The sequence below is a fragment of the Bombus impatiens genome, unplaced genomic scaffold (genome assembly GCF_000188095.3).
Source record: "Bombus impatiens unplaced genomic scaffold, BIMP_2.2 scf_1553, whole genome shotgun sequence".
In the NCBI taxonomy this organism is placed as follows: domain Eukaryota; kingdom Metazoa; phylum Arthropoda; class Insecta; order Hymenoptera; family Apidae; genus Bombus; species Bombus impatiens.
In genome coordinates this window covers 205,166-219,831 of record NT_177972.1, presented here as the reverse complement: position 1 = coordinate 219,831, position 14,666 = coordinate 205,166, and the positions used below count along the sequence as shown (strand labels likewise).

General features: G+C 34.1%; 2 protein-coding genes across 2 annotated transcripts in view; both read right to left on the bottom strand.

Moving 5' to 3' along the window:
* Positions 1-12,115: 12,115 nt before the first annotated feature.
* On the bottom strand, positions 12,116-14,606 carry LOC112213875 (glucose dehydrogenase [FAD, quinone]-like). The gene has a single exon (XM_024371742.2). The coding sequence runs from the start codon at positions 14,484-14,486 to the stop codon at positions 13,896-13,898; it is 591 nt and encodes a 196-aa protein (XP_024227510.1). The 5' UTR covers positions 14,487-14,606; the 3' UTR covers positions 12,116-13,895.
* Positions 14,607-14,619: 13 nt separating this feature from the next.
* The window catches only part of LOC100747784 (glucose dehydrogenase [FAD, quinone]-like), a 2,742-nt gene continuing 2,695 nt past the window's right edge, over positions 14,620-14,666 (bottom strand). The window contains exon 4 of the mRNA XM_033324185.1: positions 14,620-14,633. Coding sequence (XP_033180076.1) covers positions 14,620-14,633 — 14 coding nt within the window. The remainder of the gene's footprint in view (positions 14,634-14,666) is intronic.

Here is a 14,666-nt window from a genome sequence, read left to right as displayed (position 1 = left end):
CGAAAATTGAGGGATAATACACCTATGATTTTGCGCAAAATTCTCCTTCTTTTTATATTCTTTTTTTTCCCCTATTAAACACTATCTCCATTTCTATCTATATACAAATTATAGCAACTAAGCTAACTTCGAAAAGTATTAATTCCATATCCTAAATATAAACCGTGACTAATAAAAAAACATACATATTCGATAGTTTTAGATGCTTCAGCTCTATGCAATTTCGTGGAAGTTAACGAGTGTCAATAGATGGAGCGTACTCGTTGTTTGTAATACATAGGATAGAGCAATTCGTTAATTTAAATGTAAAAGGAAAATATTTACTCCCGATGTGGCTACTAATGGGCAAGCTTTCGCAGGTAAAACGAAGCTTTGTTGCATTCTCTTTGCTGCGACAAAGTGAAAAATGGAATTGGATGTGATGTATTTTCGCTCAGTGGCACGAAGCTGAAAAAACTGGCTACGAGACAAATAGGTTCGTGCGGTTAACTCGAATTAAAGTTAGTAAATTTGTAGTGTTGGTTCGATCAATATCGAGAATTAAATTACCTGATAATTTATAAGTTCCTAACTACCGTAATTATCGGTTGAATCAGTCTCACCCGACGTTTATCGAAATCCCAAGTAACTCTTAATTAACCTAAATGTATACCCGCAAATCGATGTCGAAAATTTAGTTTTCACGGTACATTCTATAGCTGAAATTAGCTATGCTTATCGGACCATATAAATTTCTGTTACGAACAATATTTATGTAACGCGGTGTAATCTCGATATGTCACAAAGATATATGATCGATATATGATACGGTCTCCCCTATAAACATTTCCAATTGGCGATGGCTCATTAGCAAGCTAATGATTTTTCTAATGCTAATTGAAACTGTATTCTATCGTTTGATCCTTGTTACTTTAATCTTTCAAATTTAACTGCATAAAAGCTCGTTTCAACAAGCTTCACTTCATTTGTGTAAGTCAGATTTTCTCGATAAAATCTTAATTACGCGTGGGATGAGATTTTACCATTTTTTATGATTTTCTTTAAAATTTACTATAATTTCATTCAATATTAAGTCAACTAGGAATGCGTTGTTGCATATGTATATGGAAAGGTAAAACAACGTGTTCAATAAAAAAACTGTAGAGTCGCTAGATGCAAAACTGTGATTTATTTTTCTGCGTTGCTGTGTATCGCATAAACACATCACCAGCATAAACGTATGGCATCCATTAATACCCGCGACTAGTCATTTTAATCGTTCGAGTCTCTTAAATTTTATCTAACCTGGAAAGAATTAGAAATCTCATTGTTGTAACGTCCTCCTTTTTTTATTCTCTTTTCCCTCATATTTTTCTTTTATTGCACAACTTAATTGTTTGAATATCAATGTCTTTTTCTATGACAGGATGTTGTATTTCTTGAATAGACGAATTCTAGATAGAAGTACATATAATAATTAACAAAATGCATTCGCTTTGTTTCTAGAAGATTTACTTTCTATAACATCAAACTCTGACCACGTGCTGGTGTGTACATGAAAATTTAATAACATTATATATATATTTTTTTAAACCTTCAAGAATGGCAAGAATCATCCGCTAGTTGCACATAAGTAAATAAATTTATATGTAAAGTATTTTTATTGAATTCTATGGTTTATTTTTTTTTTTTTTTTATGAAAAGTCACTAGTCTTACACTTTACATCAAACGTAAACATTGGACTGTCTTAACATTTTCATAATCTTCTTTAAATACTAAATTATTGCGAACAATTTTTGTGATATTTTCCCTGAGTTTAAAGTGATATAAAAAGTTTCGCGTATATTTTAATTATTCATGATGGTCCATAACGAAGTTTCAATATTTCTAGTAGAAAGCTTGTTAACTTCTTAATATATGTGTATTATAGCGAAGTAGCTGGATACTTTAATGTGGCTGATAATAGTTGACAATAGGTAAAAATTTAATGGATGATATGGATCTGTCAATTTCAAATTTCGGATAAACCATCTTTTATACGTATTAATCCTTTCTCGTGTCTGCAAACCACTATTATGATTCATGACGCGGAAAGATCAGTTATATCGATGACACGAAGGTAATTCTCATCTACAATCATTTGCGGACTTCATGCAACAAATTCTTTAGTTTTGAAGAGATTCTATTTAGTAATTGTTAAACCGCAACGAAAGAGATTATGCACTTGGTTTTCGTATACCATTCCATGTCGAATTGCATCTTCTTTCGTTACGTCACCAACTTTTTTCCAACTTACAGTATTTTTTATAATTTCTGCATAAACTTGTTATATCACTATTATTCGAAATATTTTCATATATCATTCGAAAGCTACGATCATTTTGTACACTTTAACAATAGTGCTATGTATATTACAATTTCTAGAGATAAATGTGGGAGCATTATCGAACGATAGCAGAAATATCTACCGCGGTTCTTATATGTACCGTTGTCAAGCACAAACTGATATGCACAGTCCATGTCCCCACGCTGTAACCGTTCCGTGTCTGAATAGATAATACAAATGCTAAGTGTCTTTGCCGGAACGGAATCGTGCTGTAACCGTTCCGTGTCTGAGCAGATAATATAAATCCACCTTTAGATGTCAGATTGAAACATCTTTCAACGCAGCAGTAGCGCGGTCTTGTCCAAAATAGGGCACCGATCAATGAGAGAACAAGAATTAGTGTTACATAGCAATAATAAATCTGATAATTTCATAACAGAACAGCTATTGGTTGATGATATAACATTTGTAATAGAATGATGTATGGAATGAACAAATGTAGAGAAGTCTCAGTGACGATACCGTGAAAGATCGAAGCTGACGATATCATCAATCTGCATTTATACATCAAAAGAAATCCAATAATTAGCATATTACGCGAAGGCATAGTGTTAGGACGTTCAGTTCATGGGAGATTTTTAAGAATCCTAATAACGGTTGAATAAATTGGACTTGAAATCAATTACATGTCTAGCTAAAGGAAGATATATGTACACGTAATTCTAATCAAAGAAATAACACTCATCTCAAATTCTCTATAGATTTGTCGCTATTACAGGTACCTATGTTATTACAAGCTATTATAAGAATCCTAATATCAGTTGAATAAATTAAACTTGAAATCAATTATACGTTTAGCTAAAAGAAAATATATATATACATATAATTCCAATCAAATAAACAACGCTCATCTCAATTTCTCTATAGATTAGTTGCTATTACAGATACCTCCCTCAAAACGGAATAAGTTCTATTTGTAATATTTTTTCGAACAACGAATAGTTTCATTTATAAGTTAAAGTGAAGCAGTTTGTCTAGGATGATTTTAATAAATGGTCCTTCGTGTCGGATACTCAGAATTTGGTAATGTTTGCGATCAGAACGGTTCGAAGAAAGCATAAACGAATAAGAAGGAGAGGTAGAATGGATTAGAGGATGTTTATACGATGAATAATGTGATAACTAAGGGACTCTATAATGTGGATGTGTATGCAAATTAAAGGTTATGTCTCCTGGAAGGTGAAATTTGCGCTGATTGTCGGACTGTTGACTGGTCCTCTCATATATATTCCGAGCTCGATCTTTCTCGGTGAAGGAACACAATCTAATTCAAGGATTTCGCTGGCCTGAGTTGTATTTCCAACGGTCTTTTCCGTGCTGTTGTACCACCACAACTGCTTTCGTTATATTCGTTCACTATATTTGGCTGCTGATATTAGGCTCGTAAAATGATGAGATGAGTTGAGTCGAAAATCCAACACTTTGTGGACTGTATCATTTTAGGAAAACTTGTAACACGGATTTCCACGTGTCTGCACTAATGCAGATTCCCGATCAGAATTGTTTGGAGATATCACGATCAATAACTGTCAATGTTCATCGTCTGCGACCCTTCCTTTAACTATCGAAGGTTTATCATTTAATAAATAAGTTTAGCGCAATAGTATGTTCTCGATGTTGCGAGACGTTTCCAATTGCAAACTCGGTACTCGATATTTGGTACATCTTTGGTCTGTGTCAGATAATGTTCAGCGGTTACGGGTTCGATATTACTTACTTTATGGCGTTGTCTTCCAGCACCGTGACTCGATGAACAACTCAAGCGAAGAACAGCGAACCTTCTGCCACTCATACCATCAGCCACTTCGTACCTTAAACGTGGTGGATTGATTCGGATAGAATTAGTCGGATGGAATTAGAACAACATCCAGTCGGTCTATCGACCCACGATACGAATTCAGGATATTTCGAGAACTGGTGAACGTTAAACCATTTCGTGCTCTGAACGCAAGAGTCGGTTCGAATATCGAAGTCTGATCAACTTTCAGCCGCTCCAATGATCCATGGCCAAGCAGCAGAGCTCGGTCAACTCAGCCACTCTTCTGATTCGCGCTGAAAGTTCCGGAAGCAGCTTTGAAAGCCAGACCCGGTCAACACTGTTGCCATTCCGATCCGCAAATTGTTATCGAGAGAAAAGAAGAACGTGGTCCTGGTTAACTTAGTGATGCTTGTCTTGCTTGCTTCTTACTCGTTTGTCGTATCATTCAGGTTGTGATCTGTTTAATGCACAATCGGGAGCATATTGTCAACGAGAAATTGTTATCTTACCTGTGTTAACTGAACGCAGTTTCTCATTAAGAAGTCTTTTGTAATTAGTGTTGTCATACTTTCCTTCGATAGACAAGTTTCTTCTATTCTTCAAACTTTTAAATAAACTTTAATAATCTATCTATCGATGAGCTATCGATATGAATAATAAGTACTTAAATTTGAAAGGTCTTATCTCTTGCACGTCGAAATATAGGAATAGAAACTGTGTCTAGGTAATATTCTGTGTGATAAGACGCGATGCACCTCAATTACGGCTGTGACCATCTAAAATTCACCTCGTCCTACCATTATATGCCCTCTGTGAGCGCTCAACCATTTATGTTCAGCTCCGCTTTTCATCTCCGTTACTTTTCTTAGAATTTGGTTCCGTATTTGGCCGATTATAATACTCCACCGTATAAATTGGCAGTCGAATTTTTTCCGATTTTCATTGTTTCTCTGTCGTTCGCAACGTAACGTGGGTTTTATTCTTTATGCGCTAGGTTTGTTCTATTTAGATGGTTGTTTCTCAATCGATAAATAATTAGTAGAAAATAGAATAAAATGTATGAGAATACAATAGAAGATATATCGGGTTGCTCGAAAAGCTCGTAACGTCTCCGGTAATCGATATTAAGTTCTGTTGTGTGCTTAGCGAGATTGGACAGGAATTATTTACTATGAGCGTCTGTCAAATGATGAAATGCCGAATTCGAACAAATATTGTTCGTAGTTGGATATTATTTGTAACAATCGAAGAGAAATATTCGAAAGACAACATTGAGTCTCATGCGTCAGCATTACTTACACTTTGATCATTTAACAACGTGTTAGAGATTTTTAAATTAGATTTTTTCAAAGACATTATTTCGAAGCCACAGGATCTGCCTGACTCCGTTTTTATTATAAATCATTAGAATAGTATTCTATATTTAATAAATATAATTGTTACTAAAACTTATTATCTCTTAGAATCTTGATTATCGTTCGAATCGATCATGCGACAGGAGTTAGTCGCACTGGATGCAGACAATCATTCGAGTTCGTATTTCGACAGCAATCGATTGAAGTCACGCCTCCGATATAATCCATCATTTGGGATGACACAATACATTACATCTTCCACTCGCCCTCGGTATTGAAACAGTTACCCGATATATATTTGACGAGCAACCAATGCTGAAAGAATCACATATCACGATGGTTAACTTGAGATTTACAACTAAGAAGGAAAATAATTTATATGCTGCGATCGCAATTCAAATCAGATGTCATTTTGTGTTCAGAGATTGCTTGGAAAATCTAGTTTCGTTTTAGAGAAAACTGGGACGGAAAAGATGTCGATTGTTCAATTAATTTTCCCAAACATTAAAAGCTAGGTTGAGAAAACACAAAAATCAATTAACGTTGTTATCGTTTGTTCATAGAGTGATGTACAAACAATGTGGTATTTGGTGCTCAAAATTAGAAACCAAAAAGGAGAGAAAAAATACATCGTCGTCAGGTTAAAAGTGAATTACAGTCACATAATTCACAAGATGCATGATGATATACTGGCAGTATGGTATATATAGTATTATATATGTATATTATAATCATATTATATGATTATAATTCACCTTTTATATGATGATATACGTACCTTTTTCCATTTTTCTCAATTTTTAATTTTAAGTGCTTTAAGTTATTACATATATATCTGTATACATAAATCCTTAGGGTAAATCAGACGATCGATTCTGGAAAATCGAGTTTATTTTGGAAATAATTAAACTAAATACAATACAATTGTTACGACCGTTCGCGGAGAGACGCGGTCGCTAGGAAAACGCGTCAGCGAGAGGCGTAAATTCTCGCTACGATTATGTTAATCGACGCCGCGAAATAGTCGTTCCCCTGTTTCGGTTAAGATAACAGAGGTCGTTTAATGAATGTAACACTGTATTAACAGGTTAACATAGAATAATATATTTTACAATAATATGATGAATATGTTACAGAAATTTGACTCGACTTTGCGATATCTCTAGATAAATTCGTTTGCTCGTCAGATTTGTCGAAGTGTCACGTTAGACTCGTCAGAAGGGACTGATCGCCCTTCGATTGTTCCTTTGTCTCATTTGGAAGACGACCCCCACTATGCTCGGGTCACGCCACCGCTCGCGCCTATGATCACGTATGCCTCTTCTTGTGTGAAAAACGTAACGGTCAAAAATCTAGAGCTCGCTGCTTGGCGACAACTATGCTCTCGTCGATACATTGTATATGATCCGGCGGGCAGATAAGACGGTCTGCCTGCGACGTTGTAGAACCGCGAGCGACGGTTAGAGGATACAGCCTGTGGTAAGCCTCGTGGCGTAACACAGTTAATAATAAATCTACTACAAATTTTACCTGGAAAATCGAGAACCGATTTACTAAATCCTAAATTACTGTTCTTCTCTCGTGATCTATTCTATTCAGCAAATGACTGTCGGTAAAACAAAACAAAAGTAAAAATGTCGGCTGGTCGGTAGTTTAAATTCTATAGAATTTACATATATATATGGGCAGAATGTGAAGCATAATAAGATAATAAAGAAATTAATAAATTAATAGAAATCGTCAATGTGTATAAATACAAATACAGTAAAGAAGATTATTTGAAATGTAAAAAGGGGAATGGAATTACAATAAAAGCATGTTTGTACGGAGAAAGGAATCTTTATGAAAAGAATTAATTATGTTTTATGAACAGAACAACGAGATAATGATATTTAATAGAATGATAGTGCGTATAAAATATTATGTCTCCTAAGTTTGAAACTGGTAAAACAATACCACTCATAAATTTTTGTTTTGTCATCACTTGTCACTAAAAGAAAATTAGGTACTTTATTGCAAATGGCAACTATTAATTACCGACTAATATAATACAGAGTAATTAAACACTAAGGAAAATAGAAATATTATGATCTCCGTCATTAACCATTACCAACAATAAAGTATTTAGGAGTTTTAAGACAACTTGGGAGAACTATTACAGAAGTTGAAAGAACTATAAATCTAGAATTTAGAAACGATCGTGTAAACGTTAAAACGATTCAATGCATTGGTGAAATTCAACAAAGCTAGTGATTTTTTGTTATAGAATAAGCTATTAACAATAAGATGAACATCTTATGAGAAAATATACAGAAAAGATAATGTTTCAAACCGAACGATTCTGGTAATTGGATTCAAAAAATTCATATATTCTAGAACTGAAACGACGAAATTTTAGAACAGCTACTATAGAATATAGACTTTTTTAAGCCTGAAATAACGAATTAATAGTTAGCTGTTGAAAAACACTGCTAATAGTTATCTGTTTCGCTGAAACTGAAGACCAGAATCAGGCATTAGAGAGTGCGTAATGATAGATGGTGTGGCGTAATGGACATCAAAAATTGAGTAACGTGGGAGAAATATGAAATTCGTGTGCATGTTTAATCAGTTGGATTATACGCATACTGAAATTTATGTATTCTGAAAGCTGAAACAAACATTATGGACTTCTGTCGAAAACATGCTGAATCTCGGGTGTTTAAATAAAAACAGTAAACAACGTTGCTTTATGCAAACAAGCGTTGATATGATCAGAGAAGAAACAAGCAGCTTTTGCGGCGTGGAAAATATGGAAAGCAAGAATACAGGTTATACATATAAGAGCAGGTGACTTTGAGCTTAAAAGAAATATGCGCTTGAGAATTTTCATATAGAATTATCGTAACCCCAAGATTCTTGAAACGGTAATCATAGTAGTTTTCTGTTTATATACTTCGCACAGGTATACATATACACGTTATATAAAAATTTACATAGCCTTCTTTAATTTTTAGGATCGATAAAACGTTTCAACGTTTCCAACATAAAACAAAAAACATTGTGCTTGTATTATTTCCTTATAAAATGAAATATATATATGCATATGTATGTATATGTGTATATGTATATGATGTAATATATCGTTCTAAGAATTACAATTTAACGTAACACGCTGGATATTGTTTTAAACGTTTCTTCGGACTAATGATAAAGGATCCATTAATTCATCAGGATGGATAGGTATTTATATATCTTACAACTAGTGTAATAAATTCCACTTACGATGCGATCAGAGAATGACGCCATCAGAAAATCCGCCGGCATCGATTTATGTCGAAACTGCTACATGCAGACATGAATTTACGTTGATGCAAGGAAAAATAAAATGGCGAACGGGAATGTAAATGTAAACTGAAAGCTTAAAATACAGAAAAAATCTACCAGACTCCATCAAGATAACGATATTATTATTGAATAAATATTTGAAATAAAAGAGCTAGAAAGAAATATTTATAATAGTTTTATATATTTCCGTAGTTCTCTTTATCTATTTCAAACATAATTCTTTTAGTTGTAAAAAAGAAAAAGGGACATTTTAACACATTCGCAGCCGATGAGTCTGACACGGGAGTCTTAGTTGTTCGCCGTTTACAATTTCCAAGAGTCCATAGCTGAAGCGTCGTAAAATTTCGCTGTTAGATTGCCAGCGAATATGCAAAATTTTGCTGTGTCATATCATGGTGTGATATAAAATAACTTTGTAGAGATCTGTTTGCCAGGCCATCCAACAGTTTCCAAACTGCCATGTAATGCACCTTATGCGGCTTATGACTGCGATATTATAGCATTAATAATTTAGAGAAGCATGTAACAACAAATAGTAAAGTACTAGTCATTGCAAGGTGCGCGTAACTCATTGTGAATATGAAACAAGATATGGTAGAACCGTGTTAACAGCAACTAGCCGCAGGTTTTGACATGACGTAGAACCAAGTTGCCGGCTGCGAATGTGTTAAGAATATTTCCTATAATTTGTCATTTTGTAACATTTTCTTAAAACATGCAGCAAAAATATTTGACTCTTTGAAGACGACGTGACTAATTGCAGGAGGAGTAATTGATAAAAACAAGATAACGCAGATCGCGTTAACAACGTTGGATCAACCACGAAGCTTCTAATCGCGACGGAACTTGTTACGTTTCTGTATATTATGTGGCTCGAAGATCTCGTTTTCTTCTTAAATTACAATGAAACTAATCAAGACAAGGGAAACAAAATGCGTAGTGATTTATTACGAGATGTCCTTCTGGAATCACTTGAGATGAATTTCAACGAAGATGTTGAAATAATAAGCGGAGAACGACTTTCGAAAACGTGTTAGAACAAAATTGAAATAAGGGAATTATAAAAAAAAAAAAATAATAAATAAGGGAAACATAAAAAAAATAAATAAAAGGAAAATTAAGTAGCAGGAAAATGAAATGGAATGAAACAAAAATATCCGAATGACAGTATTGGGATAAGAGGAAAAACAATGGGAAAGAACGAGATAAGGCCGTAGTATTAATGGTGACGTTTAAAGATAAAATAAAAGTAAAACGAGAACGGAGATCTAGAGAAATACAGAAACAAGAAAGAAAGGAAACCACGAACAGGAAGGAAAGGCTTTATACCAGTGATAAAAGTTAAAGGTTGCTAGATCGGTGGTACACCGAGACAACTGAAGATGACGAAGCTTAGTCTTTTTCTCACAGTCTTCAAGTTGATGAATCGAGCTGGATGATAGGAGCTTAATACTTGTTTTCATTCGTCAATAACTTCTTCGATTCTTTGAAAATAAGGAAACTAATGCTAAAACAAATTGATAATTTAAGATTAATTTTAAAAATAACAGAAGAAAATAAGAAAATAAATAAAATAAAGATACTCTGATGCTTTGTTTTATAGAAATGTTACAAATTTATCTTCGATTTATCTAATCTTTCAAACGATCGAAATAAGTAGGTCGATGTATTTGAGTAAGATAAAGAGGATCCCTTTTGGTATATCTTATAATTCTTTTCTCTTCGTTATCCGGTATCGTATTATCTTGGTACATAGGGTAATTCACGTAATTGTAGCAAGCCATATCTTCTTTTCGGCTAATATTAGAAAAAAATGTTACGGAAAAGAAATGAATGGCACCATTTTTTATTTAATATGAAAATATGCATTATTTATTGCATCAATCGTATCTTTCCTTAGCCTTAGCCTTTAACAGGTACTTTAAGTGTAATTTTATAGAACATCATATTAGTTTACACAATAGAGCTATAGGGATGAATTTGATCTGACCTAACGAGCCTTTTTGCATAAATAACACTAGCAAAGGAGATTTCCAAAACGATTTTGATGAAATTTATACGGAATATAGTTCTCGAAAAAATATCTGACCTGTATTTTTATTATCGGCGATCATTTACGTTTAGAGAATGAAACTGCCCCTGAAGTTGGAGATGAAAAATGCATTTTTCTCAATATTTTCTCAATATAACTCTATGTAGCAGAAGAAAACGTTGTATGCAAAAAATTGCTTGTTTTTTTGGTGGTAAATTAAACTACATAAACTGTATTTCAAAATGTCTATCTATTCAAAAATTATAATAGAAATTGATATTTTTCTGTTAATTTCTCGCACAAAATATAATGCTACTTACGTCTAATTTCGTTTAGTTCAATTATAAGGTAAACTATAAATTATAAAGTAGGTGGATATCGTGAAATTTTCTATTATAATATTTTTTGTTAATAATGGTAAAATGTTTGTATTCGAGATGAATAAAACTGTTTCATTTTTAGTATTTAGCAACAAGATTCAGCAAAATGAATCCGAATCCATTTTTTAGCAACCAACAATTCAGGATTTAAGAGTAGGCCATAATCTTGAAGAACCTACAAGTGCGGGGAGCCTTACGTTATTGGTCAATGAAGAAGTTGCAATCATACAGAACAGGCTGCATAACATTAGAATACGCCATATCCGGAGACGGTCCTTTGACCACCTTTATTGCAGGAGTAGCTTTTATCGATACCAAATATGCGAATGCCTTCGATGACTGCCCAGACATACAACTACATTTTACCTCATCGGATGTCATCTCCGACGCCAGTAGAAAGATTTTTGCGCTGACCAGAGAATTCTATGATCCCGTATGTATATGCAGAGATTCAGGATAAGGAGGTGTAGACCGTATTCCCTGTCCTTTTAAGACCTAAGAGCAGAGGTGTTATCAAGCTTCGGAACAACAATTCTTTCGATTATCCATTGATTTATCCAAATCATTTCGATGAACCGGAAGATATGGCGACACTAATCGAAGGACTATTAAAATAAGAACAGAATACAGAGCAAACTGGGCTCTTGGATCCGATACTGAATGTGAATTATTTTTATCTATGTCAGCCGAAGTTCGAACTACGTTTGGATATGGTATACTGTAAATGTTTGTACATAGAATATATCCTTTATTAACCAAATATGGTTTTATGTATCTCTACAATATATTTCTAATCTTTCTACTTAAACAAGGAAAGCTTATAATGAATGTTATATATTCTACATTTTCAAGCTGTTCATTATACTGTATAATCAATCTGTATAATGATTATACAATTGTATTCCTTATTTGTACAGAGTATCACGTAGCATCAGGGAACCGGTGCGGCTGTGGATTCTGCACATGAAAACGATAAAAAACTTTCTTGCAAACACGTGCCCTATTTTTCTTCGTTCTCGAGTTACAGTAAATTAAATTTTTAAATAAAAATTTACAATAAGTTAACAAATTCTATCTACATGCCTTCTTAAGAAGTGTTCATAATAAACTCTTTGCATTTGAACACGAGATTACAGACGTTTTATTGTTGTTCTTCTTGCCCTCTCCATTTGTCCAGATATTGTTTATGAGAATACCGAATTCTATTCGCAAATAGGTAGGTGAAATTAGTTCAACTACTTCCATCTTCCGATAAAGTTACTTCAACATAGAACTCGCTAAAACTCGAAAATCAGGTCAAATAGGGTGTTCATATGAGCACTGTTTATTGTTTTCATGCGCAAAATTCACCGCTGAAACCATTTTCCGATGCTGCGAGACGTCCTGTATATTATAATCAGTGCCATGTGTAACGAAGAATCAAAAATGTGATAAGTTCAGAGCAGGCTTTTTTCACATTGACTACACCGTATGTAGCTACACCGAATCACAGCTACTTCGTTGCACTAGCAATAACAATAACATCACATGGGAACAATGTGAACAAGACATAGCAACGTATGTTTTACTTACAATTCACGGTACGATTCTGTTCGACAATACGTAAGTACAGTGGAATTCCTTATTTTTATGGGTTCTGTAACACTTACGTAGTTCGTGATATTTATTCGGAACATTTGGAATGTTTCAAAGTAATGATAGATCGTATAGAACATTTCTTGCAAAATAATACAAATTTGGGGCAGAAATATGAAGACGTTCAACTTCTTACTTCGCTACAAATTACTAATTTTTCTCCTCAAGCTCATTTCAAGATAAACGTCAATCTATGTGTTTGAAATCCGTTTTCTACTAGCCACAATGATGCGACGATGAAAGTATGCCATTTTTAAGTATTTTTTAGAAACTTTTCCTCATATATTTGTTTGTATTTGCAAAAGTAACAAAGATGTTGAAGTCTACGTTCCTTTTGACTTTCTACATAAAAAATGTTGAAAAAAGCATAATTTATTGTAAGTTTGACGATAATAGGCAAAATTTACTGTAGTGGTATCAATAGCTTCTTTCAGTAGGAACAATAGTTTCAGGCCAACAAATACATGTATAACAAAATTATTCAAAATGTTAATTTCTCGAGTGTCACTAATCGGCAGCCAATAGTTGCAACTGTATCAATCACATTTTGCTCACGTTTACTGCCTCGTCTCGTTGAACAGACTATAACATTCTACTACACTTCCCCTTGGAGGTGCGACTATATCAAAGTTAACTTACGTTCGCATGATACATTACAATATAAAGGCAAATTACGCTATCATTTTATTGCATAACACTTAGTTTATATTGTTATACATGTACGAAACTATTTTGTTACCATAATAAAGTACACAAGATCGTATTACTTTAAACTTCATGATATCTAGAGGACAGATGGAGTATTAGGTTATATATTCGAAGGAGGTTTCTTCATATAATTACAATCGAACTTCACTAATGTTAACTTCGTTTGATCCTCCAATTTTATACAACAAGACTGTATCTTGAATTGCGCTCCTCCATACGTGACAAATAATGAAAATTTATTTTCAGTTCAAAACCGCACGTCTTTATTACGTAATGATATACTACTAGCAGTCGCTTAAAACAAATTTACAAAAGTAACAATCAATCCAAACCCTATTTCTTCAACCAATCCTCTTTTACCATGTCGGCACCAATCATAATAGTCGGCGCATTAGTATTGCCACTGATCAAATTTGGCATAATCGAACTGTCTATAACTCGAAGTCCAGTAATTCCATAAACTCGAAGCCAAGGATCAACCACCGCTTTTGGGTCCGACTTTGGCCCCATCTTACAAGTACCCACGGGGTGTGATATAGTTAAGGGGAAAGATCTGATCATACACTCCCAGTACAGGTCGTTATACAATGGGATATGCTTGCAGTCAGGAAATGGATTCGGATTCAGTTTGCTGCCGTAACGTCTAAGCGAAACAGTTTTACTCATCTCGAGTACAAATTTAACTCCTTCGATCAATGTGGCCATGTCTTCTGGCTCCTTGAAATAATTTGGATAAATCAATGGGTGATCGAAAGGATTGTTGCTCCGAAGCTTGATAATTCCTCTACTTTTAGGTCTTAAAAGGGTAGGATACACACTCCACCCGTCCTTATTGTGAACATCTCTATATACGGCATCATAGAATTCTCTCGTCAATCCAAAAATCTTTCTAGTGCTCTCGGAGTAGTCCCCCGTTGACCACATATGTATTTGTATGTCTGGAAAATCGTCGGAGGCATTCGCATATTTGGTATTAATAAAACCTAGTGCTTCATTAAATCCTAAGGTTGTCAAAGGACCGTCTCCGGATATAGCGTACTCTAGGGCATAGTTAATATTAATCAGTCTGCTCTGTACGATTGAAACTTCTTCATTCACTAAGAA

Excerpts from the sequence above, each read along its gene's own strand:
- LOC112213875 (XM_024371742.2), bottom strand. The coding sequence starts at position 14,486 with ATGTGGTCAACGGGGGACTACTCCGAGAGCACTAGAAAGATTTTTGGA.